Consider the following 18,611-nt stretch of genomic DNA (forward strand, 5'->3'; position numbering starts at 1 on the left):
TGCAAATGAAAATAAAAATTTGCTCCACTAAGAGTGAAAAATGACAGCCATAAAGTTCAATTGGAAAAAAAATTTATCAGACAAAAAAAGCAACAGCAGCATTTTGTCCCTGCATTTTTCCATATGTTGGTCAAACTCTGAAAAAGAACTTTTGTTTCACAGAAACAGTTAAAAAAACTTATACATAATCTGCAAATTGCACTTTTTTTGGTAATTTAACTGCGATAGCACGTGAAAAATTTGGGTAATTTTGCTGCAATAGCATCACAAAATGATTGCTTAGATCAAAAGAGAAAAGTGCTTTTTCAATCATGCCGCATTTTTGAGAGACCGAGAAAAGTAGCTGTGAAAAAATTTTCGCTAAGCGAGCACTTTTGTTCATGTACCGGTTTTTCGAAGCAGTTTTTTTTTGGTTTTGGGTCTCACGTGCCTTACGTCAATCTCAAAAATGACTTCCTAACTCTCAAACCGACTTTTTAAACTTAAATTCAGCGAGATATGGTCAATTGAGTGTGTGTAACACTATTTTAAAGTTATTAATTGCTCTTGAACGAAGTTTGTTGCAATTGTTGTAAACGTGTTGGTCAAATTGTGCTCAAGTGTGTTTTTAGGCAAATATTTTGCTGGACCGTTTTTCGCTTTTCTTCTCGAACATTCGTTGACTTCTCAAGTGACTTTTTCACGCTTTAGCTCTTCATTTTTGAGTGATCTCTATTGCTCTCACTCCGACGCGTAAAGCTTGTTGTTTAATAAAAATCGATTGCAGCAAAGTTAAAATAATGCCCTGATAGCCAAGTAAGCAGTGCTTCTGGTGAGGGATCGGGAGGTCAATTGTTCAAATCCCGGCGTGGTCAATTATTGTTGCAGCCATAAAGAAAATTTATCTAGGCTACGCCCCCTAAACTAAATTGCCTCGACTGTCGTTCGGAAGCAATTCTTCCGACATTAGTCGGTTTGTTTTAAGAGCAGCTAACAGAAGCAGCAATAAGTTAAACAGATTCTTAATCAAATTAACATCTCAGCATTTGATAGAAAGGAGAAATTTTCTTTGTCTTTTTTTTGTTACCGCAGATCTACGATGCTATCGAAGCTATTTTCTGGCACTCTGTCAGCTATCTTTCTGGTGTTGGCGACCTTTTGATTTGATTGGAAGCTAGAGAAATCAGACAATGTGTTATGATCAGTGGTTTTTGAATAGCATCTTGTGAAAAGTTTCCGAGAAATGGTTATCAAATAGTACTTTTTCATCTTAAATTGTTTTCTACGTTTTTTTTTTCAAGCAGAACTGTTTAAAGACCTTAAATAACTGCTATCATATGAAGTTTGCAGCAATCATATTAGTCATGTGATCTGGTTCATGCGATCTCTTAGTCCTGTGATCCTTTCGTCCTCAGAAACGGGATGAATAGGTTACGCCTGGAGGGCAGTAAGGGCTCTAAGAGCCCTTCAGCTTTTTCGACGCTAAGTATGCAATTCAACGAAATTGTTTTGGAGACATGAATTTGTGGTGTAAAGCGCGGTTCTTAGAGTTTGACCTCCTCCCCCTCCTTTCAGCCCCTATCTCCATCCCTTCACATCGTTTCACAGCGCGCTCAACCCCACTCCCCCACCCCGTGCGCTCCCTCGCCCACCTCCCGCGCTCATCCCACGACCCTTCAGATAAGCTAAAGCTGGCCTCCCTAAACCGTCGCTGGCTGCTGAAAAAGCCGCCAGCTCACCAGTAGGTTGAAGGATTTGGCCCCGACGTTGGTCGGTTATGTTAGTTTTATTAGATCGGCTAGTGGTTGGATAGGGCGAATTATAGGTTTTACTTCAATCGGCGCCAAATTCTTCCAGCTATGTTTTAAGATCTGTTCACGCATGATTTTTAAGTCAAATTGGAGAAGTTTTTTGGTCCGGTCAAAAAGAAGTGGAGCAAAAAGCGAGTGATATTCAAAACGACTTTTCTTTACTGTAATTCAAAGAGTGGGGTTCAAACGAGTGTATGTCACTCAAATTGAAGGTTATTTGAGAGCCGCTAGTAGAATCAGCTATATGTTTTACCCATTATTAGTGAAAAAAAAGCATCAAAACAGTAACTAATAGCAAAGAAAGAGAAATTCCCTTTTTCGGTCTTTCACAAACTTGAGACTGCAAATCTACGAAGCTATCACAGCTTTTTCCTTGAAATCTGCGAGTTGTTTTTGCCAACCCTTAAACACGGTGATCCGTCAAATTCCATTTCAGGGAGTAGATTGTCCAGGGCACAAGATACTAGTTCTAAGCATAAGAGGTGTACTACGGGGACGGCTCAGGAGGTGTTATATGGAGTCTCTGGTTAAAGCTTTTACGCTATGCGCGCAGTTTTTTCTAAAGTGTGCTGTGTCGGAAAAAAATTATCTTGGTGATTGAAACTGCGAATATACGTACCTTTACACATCATGCAGCGAAATGAACAGTCGCTCTCTTGAACTCAAAAGCTTCGAACATTCTTAATAAAAATGGAATATTGTGCTTTTACATCAAGCAGTGGTTTACTTTGACCTATAATTGTTGTGACATTCAAATGGCTCAACTTTTTGTCTTCTTTTACGTAAAATTTTTCTTTGGCAGTTTTGGCGTTTGTTCTTGAATATTCTTTGACTGGTCAAATGACACACTTTTCACACTTTAGTTCTTCATTTTCGAGTAATCAAAGTTGCTTTCGTTCTGAAATAAAGTACGTTGGTAAAAGCGATTGGGGCCTTAAGGAAATTGGAGGCGTTATAGCTCAGTGGTTAAGATGTCTGACTGCCGACCTGGAGGTCTGGGGTTAGATCGCCTGTGGGGTCAATTTAGATCCCCACTAAATTAAGTTGCCCCAGCATGTCGTTCGAACAATTCATCCGACGTTAGTCTGTTTATCTTTTTAATAGCCAACTCAGCTTCTCATTCGGCTATTATAGCGCCCCTTTTTAAATTTGAATTGTATTGGGGCGCTGTTTTTTTTTAAGATGCTTTCACACATTTTTCAATGACTTTGATCTTTCAAAACGGAATAAACAGATAAAGCCCAGAGGGCATTAAGTTTCATTATAGGCCCAAAATTGGCCTTAGTAGTTATTCAAGTACTTAGATGCTGGGATGGCCTTAATTTAAGGTTAAAAGGTCATTTTTATGAGTTTTGTCTCAAAATGTTGCACTTTTTCATGTTTTTGTGATTTTTTTGAATCTTTGTTTGATTAGTCTTAGGTTGAAGTTTTTAAAAGTTGATGAAGGCCTTTTGCGAGACTTAATTACTTTTTATGACTATTTATGATCTATATGTTTCGGTACTACAAACACAAACACGCAAAATGATACTAATTTTTGCAATTTTTTTCAAGTTTTTTTAATTTTTTTTCATGTTTTGAGTTTTTTCAGCTTCAGGAGCCAGTGAATCTCCTTTAAGGTTTGATAATATGGCACTGCATAGTTTTTAAAATCTGCAATTTTTTCTAAGATTTCCTAAAATTTTTGTCAATTTTTGATATTTGTCCATTCTCAAGTGCCAGGAAACCTATTCCACGGTCTGATAAAAAAAAGTTACTGAATGGCTGTTAGTTTGAATGGTTTTGTTATTAACAATTTAACCTTTCGAATTCTAGAATTTTTCTGATATAATTTGCAATTTTTAAGTTTTTTCAAAACATTTGTCTTTTCTTCAGTTTTTCTTGCCTGAGGAGCCAGGTAACCCCATACAGGGTTTGATAGTATGTTATTAAATAGCTTTTGATTGGTTTTCAACATTTTAATAGAACGAATTCTTTTTTTTAAGTTTGAATTTTTTTATAAAAATTTTTGCGTATCGATCTTTGAGCCAATGAATTTTGTAAGGCTTGGAATTGGGTTACTGGATAGCCTCTAGAAACACAGAAATGATTCTGAAGATATTAATATAACAATTTTCAGCAAAATTTCACTAAATTTTGCAATTGATTTCATTTTATAAATTTTTCTGTCATTTTTGAGTAAATCAGTCTTCAAGGGCCAAGGAATTTGTTTTCAGGTCTTGCAGATATAATACTGGACCGATTTCAGAAACAAAAACTGGTTTTCAACATATTTTTGAAATAGGTATGTTTAAAGGGATCAAATTTTGCCTTAGGGGTAAAGGCTGCAAGAGTTTTAGCAATGAGTATATTTTTATTTAGTTTGTTCGATTGTTTTAGTTTCTCAAATTTCTCAGATGATTTTGTTTGTTTTGGGTGGCATTGTTCAATTGAACTGCTGGTCAGAGTAGTTCTTGTTTTTTTGTTTCAATTCTTCGAATTGTATTTCAGGACTTGTCCTGCTATGTTTTTTTACTTCGTCGGATAAAAATTTTTCGCTTTACTTCATTTTGCCGCCTTTTCCACATTTTGCGTGAAATCTTTTTGACTTCTCCAGTATTAAAAATTTGAAATCTGAAATAGAAACGGGCCCGATTTTAGATGCCCGTTACTCGAACTTTGTTTTAGTTACCATCTCTTTATTGGTATTGATACTAGTCCCTGTTTGGTCTCACTACGAAACTGGAGCATGTTCAGCTCCAAATTGACATCAAAATAGTTTGCACTTTAAAATTGTTTGTACAAAAAAATTTTTTTCACTAGTTTTTTTTATCTTCTTTCAATCCCAATCTTGATTATGGGAATTAACAGCGGCTGTTTTCCGGCAATCTGCCGGGTATGTTTTTAATTGACATGATTTAAGTTCTCTATAATACCATTTTAACACATCATTATAAAGTTTAACACATCGTATAAAGTTAAATTGAGTATCATGGTATTGGTGATAAAAAGTAGCGCGTTTTAATGTATCAAGGGTTTCGTGCGTTAAAAGTTCTAAAGCCCTGTTAATTTGGGCGTGTGATCGAGAAGCAACCGTATACTTTCTGAGCATTTTTAATCAACCACGATTGCGCCAAACTAAGATTTGCTTAATTTAGCGTTGTTTACCTTCCATTCCAATTTATAATAATAATAATAGTTTGCCTTCTAATATCAGACTTAAAACAACACCGAGAGCTTTCTTGAAAAGGGAGTTGAACGAACATTTCTGGAAAGATTTTTCGAAGTCCCCAAACGTAACTGATTTGCATGATGTCATTGAGAACATTCGATTTTAATTTTTAATTACATTGTAAATCTTCACGCCGTTCATCGAAAATTGTGCATTAAATTTTAAGCTTGCTTTTACTAATATAAGGTCAAGTTCTTTCAGTAGCTAATTTAATATTTTTAAATTTTGCATATTGATATATTCTTATCTGGTCTCTTTATCACTGGCATTCTTTTGTGTAGGAAATTAACAATATTTTTAGACTATTTTCATGTTATGTATTTTAATGTATTTTTCGGCTTCACATAAATCTTTTTGTTCAGCTATCGGATAAACAGCGTGTGTTCCGACGTACCATTGAGGACGTTGAGGACGAACTCGAGATGTTGAGGATCCATCGGGAGAACTTGGAGATCAACAGAGACAGGATCAAACAGGAAGAGGAGGAGAAAGCACGTGACATGGCCACCAAAGAGGCCAATAAAGACAAAGAGAAGAGAGCTCTCAATGTGGCTGGGGTCGGGCCTAATAAGGTGGTCTCCAGCATCTTCGCCCTGTGAATTAGGAGATTGCGGGTTTCACCCTCAATGTACTAACTCACAGTATCATTTCAACCCGATCTCATTTTTTATAGCTACGAAGCTCTGTGCTGAGTGGAGATATATTGGAGTGCTCTTGTTTTTTATATAGCTGCGATGCTATAAGCTTAGCGGAGTTATATTGCAGGGCTCTTGTTTTTTTACGACTCGAAGAGGAGTATTGGTTTTCTTAAGGTTTTTTTTTTTACCGGAAGTACTATTTGTTCAGGCGGCGTTTTGACCCAATAGTAAAAGTGAGTAAAATTGGCGTATGAGCTAACTCGTTCTGAGCGGGAGAAGTTTTTTGTTCATGCGCTGCTTTGAGTGAATGACTTCTTGACTTTGAAAAGAGTCTTTGAGAGATTGGCGCATATAGATGACAGTTTTTAGCCGTGTTTTCGTCCATTTCGCCAAATTCTGTATTGTAACTTGGTTTTTTGCACGAGTAAATTTTGATCGATGCCGCATGAATACTCAACCATCTGAAATTGATACCACAATGTTTTTTTGAGAGCCTAATAATGCGATTCAAGTGTAAAATTGGCACATATTTCTCATTGTTTTTGTCAATTTTTGGCTTTTAATTGATTTCTTCATTTTTGGATTTGTGAGCGAACTTTTTCTAACCAAATTAGTAAATATGGCAACGTTTTTTTCATAATTTCTGAATTGGATGTCTTTTTGACGGGAGGTATTTTTGTTTTATAAAATTGTTCACTTATCAATCAGATTTTGGCGGTTTTTGTCCAGGTTTTCTAAATTTTTTGGTTTAATTGCCATAACCAGTCTTTTGCTGCACCGTCAGTGTTTTTGGTTTCATATTGTTGCTAATTGAATTGTTTTTGGTCATAGATCTTTGAAAATCAGTAAATATTTCTTACCATATTTTGAACTTTTTTTTAAATTGTTTTACTGTTTCGCAATTGAACTGTTTTCACTTCTTACTGAGGGAAGATGACTATGTACAAGTCACAATTTCTTACAGGAAGATGGCTATGTACTTTTTAAACCTCGATTGCTTTATAACGAAAATCCATGTTTACCTCATTTTTTTCAATTTGGTTTTTAATTTCATTTTTCAGAAATTGTAAATGAGTATTTTTTTTATCTTTTTCACAATGTTATGTATTGTCCACATTCTAGCATGTTTCTTTCTAACATTCTCCTAAGACTTAAAGTTTTATTCGCCCTCCCTTTATTTGAAAATTATCGATTTGAACTAACAATTTGTTTTGTTCGTAATTGATTTTATATATTATAAAATTGCACTGAGATTTTGATAGCTTTTTTTCAAATTTTTGAATGGCACTCTTTTTTGCGAATATTCTTAGGGCTTCGTTTTGGTCGATGACTTTTTCAACTTATGTCTGTATCTGTTTCTATCTCTATTATACGGCACACAAGTCTATTTCGCAGCTATTCCTGAATCTGGCGGCTATGTTTATGATAATGGCTTAATCAACATTTAAAGTTACGGAAGCGTGGGGTTCGGCTAGTGTAACGAGGCTTGGGATTAATACCCAAAAATTAGGAATGCGGAGGGTGTGGGGAAAGGGTTTTGGGGGTAAACACTATGCAGATTTTTATGATCGAGGGGTGAAATGATATAAAAGGTGCGTGAAAAGTGTTGGAATCCTAATTAGAACTTGAAAGTGACCTACATATGTTACGTAGTGCAGCAAACTATGGCAGACATTGATCTCTATATTTTACATCTTTTCTACGTCTTTATTTCTTTGTTTACAGAACTGGGTAAAAATGATAAAGAATACAGTACACATTTTTTTGTTGAGATTGTACCAAAAAAGTAAGCTGTTTGTTGATTTGGTGGTGTGTTGTTCTAGGATGGAGCTGGAACCGATGCAGACTTGACAGCTGGCCAGAAAGAGGCGATGGAGACTGTGTTTGACAAATTGGAGGCTCAAGAGCAGATCACTAGCAAGTACTCATCAATTATCTACTTCTCCAATAACAAGGGCAGAACTTTCTACGAGCTGCCTCACAATTCGCTCTGCAACTCTTGTGGAACCACGGTTCGTCACATCTATTCTGTTTCAGCTCCACCAACCCTTCCTCCCACCCCACCCCTAACCCCTCCAGCTTATTGGACATAAAACTTTTATTCCCCCCCCCCCCCCAAGTTGTATGTGTTATGTTTTGCATTGTAACGTGCTATAAAACAACACATAAACTGTAACAGGGAGAGGGGGGGGGGGAGAAACGATAGATTCGGTTAGTCTTATGAGTTGGCTACCTTTAATAAAAAAAATTTCGGTTGCTTTCCGTTTGTGACCCCCTGCGTTTTGGGTTCATATTAACTGCAGCACCCAAACTCAACCGTTTTATTAACACATGTTGGTTTACAATTGTAATGGCACGTGTTTTGGAGATTTTGATTTTCAATTATTGGCACTTGTATATACAGGGGGGGGGGGGCGCTCTTTCGGGATCACGGAGAAGATGTGGGTAATTTATGAACTGCAAAGTTCAAACTATGCTGGCCGGAACTTCCAATTTTCAATTTTTGACTGCGTATGATGACGCATTATAAATAGCTGTGATTGGTTGCAGGCATCAACCACCTGAAATACCGAGAATATTCGTGTGGGAGGTGCGAAAAGAAGATGTTCGGAATTAAGCCCGCCGTCTGATTAATATCTATTTCTACCAATTTAAAATGGAAACAATCTGTTTTAACCCTAATTGGAAGTCAATAAGATTAATCATTCATTTTCCATGTTGAAAAAAACTTAAATTCAATGAAAGATTATTGCTTCTTTCGTTACACTTGATGATTGTGTCGAAAAAATTGGATCGCCGAAAACTTTGATTTTAGACAATGATTTGTCCCCACAAGGTAGCGAGGCAGGACTGGGTGATAGAGTTGCCTCCCAACACACAACTGCTTCGTATCTCCAGACCCAAATTGAAACTCCAGAAGAAATTAGACGAGTAAGTTTTTCGCATTTGAAAAAAAAATCAGTTTTTTATGTTTTTGTAAGATCTTTTCACATGTTTTTGATGTCTTTGGGAAGTCAAAATGGAGGAGTGGATTTAGGTTTTATTCACGCTCTAATAGTAGTAGTAAAATGGGCTAGTTTTCCCATTGTAGTCTTTCCTATTTGCATTTTGCACATGTCTCATACTTCGTGTTGTCTTGTCGCTTAGTCTGAAATTAATTGAGAAGTCTCATAGGCTTTCTAATGATGAATAAACTATTCTATCTATCTATTCAAATCTCATTCCGCTGAATTTTAGTTTAGGATTTGTCCCTCTACAATTGTTTTATTTCATCAATTGGTAGTTTTTCCCAATATAGTCTTTCCTAAATGCGTTTTACACATTTCTCATACTTTGTGTTGTCTTGTCGCTTAGTCCCAATAATGAGAAGTCTCACAGGCTTTCTTATGATGAATAAACTGTTATATCTAACTATTTAAACTCTCATTTCTCTGGATTATAGATTAGGATTTGTCCTTCTATAATTGTTTTACTTCATCAATCGCTAGTTTCTCCTATTATAGTTATTTCTATTTGCATATTGCACATTTCCCATGCTTTGTGTTGTCTATAATTGTTATACTTCATCAATCAAATGTTTGTGAATTTTTTTCGTCGATCGACAAGTCGTCAGCTTTAATTCGTCAATTTCTTTCCGTTTACCCATTTTAGCCGCTTTTTGGACATTTGACTTGAAATTGTTTTGAATATTTAAGTATAGTTTCGGTCTTTGCTCACTGTGTTCAAAGAGTTTGTAAACAGCAGGTGCTCAGCAAATGAATCTGACATTAACGGACTCAAAAGAAACGGAATCAAAAATAGAAATGGGATAAGCCCAATTATAGATACCCGCTCCTTAAACATTGATCTTATAAGTCTTAGTTACGATCTCTAGTGCATATTGGTATTGATACCAGCCCTCGTATCCTCTCAATGAGAAGGAGGAGAGTGTCTAAGAGCGGGATGAAATCAAAATGGTTGTCAATTGCTTGAACCTTCTTTAAGAACTGTTCATTAAGGAATTAGGAAACAATTTTTGAAGTTTTTGTAAGATCTTTTCACACGTTTTTTGTAGTCATTGGCAATTCAAAATGGAGGAGTGGGTTTAGGTTTTATACACGCTGTAATAGTAGTAGTAAAAATATCTACTTTTCCCTTTATAGTCTTTCGTGTTTGCATGTTGCATATTTCTCGTACTTTGTTGTCTTGGCGCTTAGTCTGAACATGAAAAGTCACATAGACGCATTTTGCAGATTTCTCATACTTCGTGTTGTCTTGTCGCTTAGTATGAAAATAATTGAAAAAAAATTCATAGGCTTTCTAATGATGATTAGACTATTCTATCTCACTATTTCAACACTTATTTCTCTGGACTTTAGTTTAAGATTTGTCCTTCTGTAATTGTTTTACTTCATCAATCGCTAATTTTTGCTATTATAGTTTTTGCAATTTGCACATTTCTCATACTTTATGTTTTCTTTTTATTGTTGTCTATAATTGTTTTACTTCATCAATCAAATGTTTGTGAATTTTTTTCGTCAATCGACAAGTATTCAGTTTTAATTCATTCTCTTTTCTTTTACCCCATTTAGCCGCTTTTTGGACATTTGACATGAAATCCTTTTGAATTTTCAAGTCGAATTTCGGTCTTTGCTCATTGTGTTCAAAGAGCTTTTAAACAATAGTTGCTCAGCAAAGCAATCTAACGTGAACGGAGTCATAAGAAACAGAATCAAAAATAGAACTGGTATAAACACATAAAGCTCAATTTTAGATACCCGCACCTTGAACATTGATCTTTATTCTTAGTTACCATCTCTATTGCATTTTGTTATTGATGCTAGCCCTCATATCCTCTCAGTGAGAAGGAGGAGTGTTTATAAGAGCCGAATGAAATCAAAATGGTTTTCACTTGCTTGAACCTTTATTAAGAACTGTTCATTAAGGAACTAAGAGACAATTTTTTTTAGTTCTTGTAAGATTTTTTACACGATTTTTGATGTCATTGGAAGTCAACATGGAGTAGTGGTTTTAGGTTTTCATCACGCTGTAATAGTAGTAGTAAAAAGGACTAGTTTTCCCATTATAGTCTTTCCTATTTGCATTTTGCACATTTCTCGCTTTTTGTCTTGTCTTGGCGCTTAGTCTGAACCTGAAATGTCTCATAGACGAGTTTTGCACATTTCTCATACTTCGTGTTGTCTTTTCGCTTAGTCTGAAAATAATTGAAAAGTCATAAGCTTTTTAATGTTGGATAAACTATTCTATCTAACTATTTCAACCCTCATTCCACTGAATTTTAGTTTAGGATTTGTCCTTCTATAATTGTTTTACTTCATCAATCGTGTTGTCTCATACTTCTTTTTGTCTTGTCGCTTAGTCTAAAAATAATTGAAGAGTCTTATTTGCTGTCTATTGCTGAATAAAATATTCTATCTAACTATTTCAACTCTCATTCCTCTGAATTTTAGTTTAGGATTTTTCCTTCTAAAATTGTTTTACTTCATCAATCGTGTTGTTTCATACTTCGTGTTGTCTTTTCGCTTAGTCTGAAAATAATCGAAGAGTCTATTTGGCTTTCCATTGATGAATAAACTATTCTATTTAACTAATTCAACTCTCATTCCTCTGATTTTTAGTTTACGATTTGTCGTTGTGTAATTGTTTTACTTCATCAATCGCTAATTTTTGTTAATATAGTTTTTCATATTTGAAATTTGCAGATTTCCCATACTTTGTGTTGTCTAAATGTGTTACTTCATGAATCAAATGTTTGTGATTTTTTCGTCAATCGACAAGGCGTCAGTTTTAATTCGTCAATTTCTTTCCTTTTACCATATTTAACCATTTTTGGACATTTGACATGAAATCCTTTTGAATTTTCAAGTCGAGTTTCGGTCTTTGCTCATTGTGTTCAAAGAGTTTTTAAACACCAGGTGCTCAGCAAATGAATCTGACATTAACGGACTCATAAGAAACGGAATCAAAATTGAAAGGGATAAACCCATAAAGCCCAATTATAGATAATCGCTTCTTAAACATTGATCTTATTTGCCAGTGTTTACATTGAACTTATAAAAAAGTCTTATTTACCATCTCTAATGAATATTGGTATTGATACTAGCCCTCATATCCTCTCAATAAGAAGGAGGAGTGTGTTTAAGAGCGGGATGAAATGAAAACGGTTTTCACTTGCTTGAACCTTCATTAGGAACTGTTTCGTAAAGAATTAAAAAATAATTTTGAAATTTTTGGAAGATATTTTGGCAAGTTTTTTGATGCCATTGGGTAGTCAACAAGGAGGAGTGGTTTTAGGTTTTTTCACGCTGTAATAGTAGCAGTAAAAAGGGCTAGTTTTCCAATTATAGTCTTTACTATTCGCATTTTGCAATTTTCTCGTACTTTGTGTTGTCTTGGCGCTTAGTCTGAACATGCAAAGTCTCATAGACTCCTTTTGAACATTTCTCAGTCTTCGTGTTGTCTTGTCGCTTAGTCTGAAAATAATTGAAAAATCTAGGCTTTAATGATAATAAACTCTTCTATCTAACTATTTCAACTCTCCTTTTTCTGAGTTTTAGTTTAGGATTTGTCCTTCTATAATTGTTTTAATTCATTAACCGGTAGTCTTTCCCAATGTAGTCCTCTCTAAATGCCTTTTGAACATTTCTTGTGCTTTGTGTTGTCTTATCGCTTAATCTTCTAAATGAGAAGTCTCACAAGCTTTCTTATGATGAATAAGCTATTCTATCTAAGTATTTCAATTCTCATTCATCTAAATTTTAGTTTTAGATTTGCCCTTCTATAATTGTTGTATTTCATCAATCGGTAGTTCGTCCCAATATAGTTTTTCCTAAATACATTTCGCACATTTCTCATACTTTGTGTTGTTTTGTGGCTTAGTCTCGTAAATGATAAGTCTAACAGGCTTTCTTATGATGAATATACTATTCTATCTAAGTATTTCAGCTCTTTTCTCTGGATTTTAGTTTAGCAATTGTCCTTCTATAAATGTTTTTCTTCATCAATTGCTAATTTTCCCTATTATCGTTTTTCCTTTTTGCATTTTGCACATTTCCCATACTTTTGTATTTTCTTTTTTTGTTGTTGTCTATAATTGTTTTACTTCATCAATCAAGTGTTTGTGAATTTTTTCGTCAATGGAAAAGTCGTCAGTTTTAATTCGTCATTTTCTTTCCTTTTACTCAATTTAGCCGCTTTTTGGACATTTGACATGAAATCGTTTTGAGAGCGTATTGTGTTCAAAAAGCTTTTAAACAGCAGTTGCTCAGCAGAGCAATCTAACATGATTGGAGTCATACGAAACGGAATCAAAAATAGAAAAGGGATAAACCCATAAAGCCCAATTTTAGATATCCGCTCCTTGAACATTGATCTTATAAGTCTTCGTAACCATCTAATGCTTATTGGTATTGATACTAGCCCTGGTATCCTCTCAATGAGAAAGAGGAGTGTGTCTAAGAGCAGGATGAAATCAAAATGGTTTTCACTTGCTTGAACCTTCATTAAGAACTGTTCATTAAGGAACAGGATAATGTCTTACTGCAAAATGAAATAAAGAGTCAACACTTTTATAATATTTCGGTACAAAAATCGATTTTCATCTGTTTTTTTTAAATCTGAAAAGGGGTTATGGGAATCAACGACGGCTAATTTCTGGTCATATGCCGGGTATGTTTTTGATCCCAGTCTGCTGTTTGTTTTTTGTTGAATTTGTTTCGTCTCGCATTTTGTGTTATGAACAGTTCATTTTTATTCAATTATATTTCTGAGAGAATTCTTTCTAGCACATCTAAACCTGTGGGTTTTTTAAATGGTTTTGGTGACGGGTTTTCGAAAGAAAATATGGATTTTTGTTTTTGCTACTAACGCTGATGTCTATCAGATCAGAACTGTATGCATTCAGGTTTTTGGTTTTAAACATACTATATCATTAAGATTTATGGGAAATTTTTTGAGAGGACATCATGATCGAAGTTGTTTGTTTTTCAGAAATCATATCAATAAGGTTTTGAAGCCATTTTTTGTAACTGCAAGTTGATTTCTACGAATAAATATTGCTGTATTCTGGATTTTTGTTTTTGTTTCGCAGTCTGATGTTTTTTTGGTTTTAACATTTTTTTTCACGCCGCTAAGCTAAAAAAGGGCAATTTTTCCGGGTGTTTAGGCCACTCTTGAGCTACTTTCATTCGCGTGGCAACGTTTGCTAAACTTATATGCAGTGAATTCGCACGGCCTCGTATGACTTCATTTTGAATACAAGCTACTTACATCACTATCTGAAGTGTTTTGACACTAAAATTAAAGTCATTTAATTTCACTCATAATGACTTTCAATATTAATAATGACTGCTAAATAATGAAGGCTGTTAATAACACGGCAGCTGGATTTAAAAAAGACAAATTTAAAATTTTCCAGAGAAATAAGTTATTAATAGCCACTGTCAGCCTCTCAACGTCTTTTATTTAGGCGTTGTCCTTTTTTAAATGGTTTTACTCTCCTTCGTTTGACATAAAATGTCAATTTCATGTTTGACCTGATTACCTCACTCACTGTTTCAACCAAGTGAAATTGAATTTCCACGCAGAATTTTTCGCTAATACGGTCAAGGTCAAAAAGCGAAATCAGAAAACAGCATAAACCAATAAAGCCCGTTCACTAAGTCCAAGTGTTTAAAGAATTAAGGCATTTAGTTATTAAGGTTCCTTAGAGTATATTGCCGATTGGAAGTAGCGTGAAGTCTAATTTCTTGCAATTTAGAGGCTGAATTCACCATTTTTATCAATTCTGATGAAACAGCAGGCCAAATTAGATCTTTTGTTAACACTTAGAACCAAAATGTGAAATTTTCAATTTTTCAGTTAATTTTTCTCTAGCTATTCCAATCACAATTTTGTTTAATGGGGTCAACGGCGGCTATTTGGTGGCAACCTGCCGGCTATTTTATGAGTTCAATAAACAACATCGTCAATTGAGATCGATATGTATCTGTTTCTATCTATATTCTACGAGGGCTAAGTACTATATCCGACAGTTTGCCGGCAATGTTCTTCAGATTTTTTGTCGCTTTTATATTTGCTACCGTTCAGCTTCTGGTTTTGAAAACATGCTGATTATGAAAACAAAAATATAGTTTTGCCACTCATTAAAAACGCGAGCAAAAGCGAAATAAGAATAGGTTAAATAGATGAAACACCATCCATGACAAAGTATTACGGAAGATTTGTATGACTATTGCCTTTTTATAGTAATGCCACTCTACTAATCCTCTTATACTTAAATATCATTGTCAAAAACTTGATCGTTTGAGGAGCGGTTTTGATACTTCTGAAAACTCGCATTTTTTGTCCTCATTTTCCATCCTTTCCTGAATTTACTTCAACAAAGGGAGCAAAATAATTGACCCATTTTGCGGTAATCTGCTGAAACAGAAAGTGTTGTCCAAATGTAATTATTTCTGCAATAGCCTTCATCGTGATTTGATTCGTTATATTTTGACAAATACGTATTAGGCAATTGTCTGTGTCACGCACAGAATCATATAAGGCTTATGATGGGAGGCTTATTTTACAAACTTATCAAAAAATGTTAACTTTTTCTTATTGGCATTATTAAACTTTGTTTTTTTAAAGACCGATTGAATTTATTTCCCGATTAATTAAAATTTTAATTATATTTGGATTGAACTAATTAATTAATTCCTTGTAGTAATAATAAGTGCCATATTGTCTACATAAATGCAGAAACAATGAAAATAAGAAAACATAGGACAGACAAGAAAGAGGACTTCAAACGAGCTGCTCAAGCTTTTTCGAAGAAGCCCATTGAGAGGTCGTTAAAAGTTTCACGAACAAGCAAAAATTGATTTGAGTCATTCATTTGGTACTTTTGATTTTCTTTTAGTCGAGAAATCGAAGCTCTGTTCAGTAAGCAGCTTAAGCAAGCAGCGGCCCAACAGCAGGGACCGGCTAAAGAGAGCACTTCAGCCGAAGGAGCTCTCGGTCAATCAGGTAAAACGACTGAAGGAGAGCTGGGTCGTGCTGATGCTCAAAAACCTGGTGACGTTGAAAAAGGTAGGTGAAGTCAATATGAGCAATATAGGGGGTAAAAGCGTTAATTTTAAAACGACGAAAGAATCTTTTTATGGTTGATCCATATAGACCCCGTATTAATAGCCGCACTCATCTTCTCAACCGGCTATTACAGCGCTCCTATTTTTTTACATTTCAAAGAATTTGAATTTTATTGGGGCGCTGTCTTTTTTACGACTCGAAGAGGAGTATTGGAGAAGTCCTTTTTGTAATCACTTTAGTTGGAGTGAATTTTGAAGCAGGAAATGAAACGCGTGAAAAATTTTAGAGTTGTTTGGTTGCTGAACAAAAGTGAAGAGCGGAGCGAAAAGAGAGTGGTTTTTGTTCATACCGCTGTTTCTGAGAGAGCCAGAAATTGAGGTGTGAAAAAAATTTCTGTAAGCGAGCGAAATTTTGTGTTCACGTGCGGCTTTTTAAAACCGTTTTTTTTGTTAATTTTTTTGGTTTAGAAGTCTTTCATGATATTGTGTGATTTTCAAGGTTGCTTTAATAGTGGTTTGTAGGTTTTTGGTCATAAATAAGAATTTTATACCATTTTGCTGGTTTTTCAGCTATTTTGCTGAATTTTAGGCGAATTTTAGGATTTTCTTGCGTTTTGTCTTGTTATATTGCTTTGTATGGGCTTTGAATAGACGCATGTTAGTTACTTAGTCTTTAGATACCAAGTGATTACATTTTTTTAGGTTTTAAACGATTTTTTTGTTAAGAAAAATGACAATAAACTGAAACATTTTTAATTATTCTTTTTAATTTTTTGCTGTTTTTCGCTTTTTTTTCTAAACTTAGAGAAGTTTATTAGCCTATTCGGTTTTCCTATTGCTTTGGAAGTTTTTCAGTTTTCGTTTTTCTCCATTTAATGTTTTTTGGCTCTATGTGATCTTGTGAAATCAAAAAAGCTTATTTTTTTCTAAAATTTCTTTCAAGTTGTTTTTATATACTCTTTGTGGTCTTCAAGTTTTTATAGCTTTTGGGGATGCCTATAGTCCAATTTAGTTGTTTTTGATGCGTGTTGATGATTTTGATTTCAGTTTTGAGTCATTTTTTTAAAGATAATTGAGTAATTTTTATGAAGATTTCCGCGAATTTTTGTGATTTTTTTGAATTTTGCTGAAATCTTCTGATTCTGCTTTTTGCTACTTTTTAGTATTCTTGCTTTTGATAAAAACTTTTCTAGAGATTTTAATGGAATATATTTAGAGCACTTTTCAATGACAGATATTACTAACTTTTCTTAATCTCTTTACTTTTTTTTAATCAATTTTATTGTAGTGATTTTTGAAGCGGGAAATGAAACGCGTAAAAAAATTTGGAGCGTTTTCTGAGAAATTCTGAAGAGTCGAGCGAAAAGGGAGTGGTTTTTGTTCATTCAGCTGTTTTTGAGAGAGCGAGAAACTGATGTCTGAAAAAATTTTCTCTAAGCGAGCGAATTTTTTTTTTTACGCGCGGCTTTTAAATGCATTTTTTTCAACTTTTGATGGTTATGAAGTTTGATTATGATATTGTATTAGCTTTAGGTTTTCTTTGATACGAATTGAAGTGTTCAAGTAGTTAATTTGGGTTTACTGCTAATTTGGAGGATTTTCTGATTTTTGCTGATTTTTAGACAAAATTTAATGGTTTTTTGCCTGTTTTTTTGTTATAATGCTTTATGTGGGAATCGAATAGAAGCTTGTTACTTAAGATGTGTTCGGTTACCAATTGATTAAAGTTCTCTTGGTATCAATTGTTTTTTTCTTGGGAAATTTGATAGAAAAATTGAGAAATTTTAAACCATTTTTCTTATTTTTTGGAGTTTTTCTCTTTTTTTTTAAATCTGAGAAATTTCCTAGCCTATTATGACTTGCCCATTGTTTTGCGAACTTTTCATTGCTCTAAGTGCAAAAGAATTTTACTCGGTTTTATGCTTCCTTGTACTATTAAAAAAACTCATTACGTTTTTCTAGTTTTTTGTTCAATTTGTTTTCGAATGCCGTTTCTATTCTTCCTTATTTTTTATGTCATTTGTGGAGGTTCAGGGTTCACAATAGTTGTTCTATTTATTAAGTCATAAGTATGGGCAATTTTATCCTTCGAGTGGTTTCCGGAATTCTTGCGGGTATGTTTTTTTTATGATCTGTTCACACATTTTCATGATTTTTGAAGTTCGCGTAAAAATGAAACGCGTAAAAAAATTTGGAGCGTTTTTGGCGCTGAGAAATTCTGAAAAGTCGAGCGAAAAGGGAGTGGTTTTTGTTCATTCAGCTGTTTTTGAGAGAGCGAGAAACTGATGTCTGAAAAAATTTTCTCTAAGCGAGCGAATTTTTTTTTTCACGCGTTAAATTGAAGTAGTGAATTAAATTGGAGTAGTGATTTTGGTCACACCGAGACAGGAAGTGAAGCGAAAAAGCGAGTGGTTTTGCGCCGTGAAATGTTTGCGCTCTAGTTTTAAAGTTGAGTGACAATTAGTGTTTGAACAAAAATTCGCTTTCTCGCTAGGGGTTTTTTGTTCACATGCGGCAATTTCACTTTGATTTTTACTGTTTTTTCGATTTTTTGGATCGGATTTATTTTCAAAATGGTTTCCCCAATCCATTCATGGTCCGTTCTATGTCTAATTTTCTGTTTAGTCAATGAAAATGCTTTGAATTGTACGTCAGGACTTGTCCTGCTATGTTTTTTTACTTCGTCGAACTTTTTTTCGCTTTACTCATTTTGCGTGAAATCTTTTTGACTTCTCTAGGCTAGTTTCACTCTTCTGTCATTCTGCTCAAAGTCCTTTTAAACAGCAGCTGCTCAGCAAAGAAATTCAAAATGAAGAGAGTCAGTATTAAAAAAAATCAAAGTCAGAAATAGAAACGGGATAAACCCATAAAGCCCATTTTTAGATGCCCGGTACTTGAACTT

At 34.5% G+C, this 18,611-nt stretch overlaps 1 protein-coding gene across 1 annotated transcript in view; it reads left to right on the plus strand.

Moving 5' to 3' along the window:
• The window catches only part of LOC142340526 (uncharacterized), a 118,819-nt gene that overhangs the window by 65,923 nt on the left and 34,285 nt on the right, over positions 1 to 18,611 (plus strand). The window contains exons 11-14 of the mRNA XM_075391086.1: positions 5,364 to 5,573; positions 7,463 to 7,651; positions 8,455 to 8,570; positions 15,541 to 15,710. Coding sequence (XP_075247201.1) covers positions 5,364 to 5,573; positions 7,463 to 7,651; positions 8,455 to 8,570; positions 15,541 to 15,710 — 685 coding nt within the window. The remainder of the gene's footprint in view (positions 1 to 5,363; positions 5,574 to 7,462; positions 7,652 to 8,454; positions 8,571 to 15,540; positions 15,711 to 18,611) is intronic.

Source organism: Convolutriloba macropyga, chromosome 6 (genome assembly GCF_964194025.1).
Source record: "Convolutriloba macropyga chromosome 6, txConMacr16.3, whole genome shotgun sequence".
Classification (NCBI taxonomy): Eukaryota; Metazoa; Xenacoelomorpha; order Acoela; family Convolutidae; genus Convolutriloba; species Convolutriloba macropyga.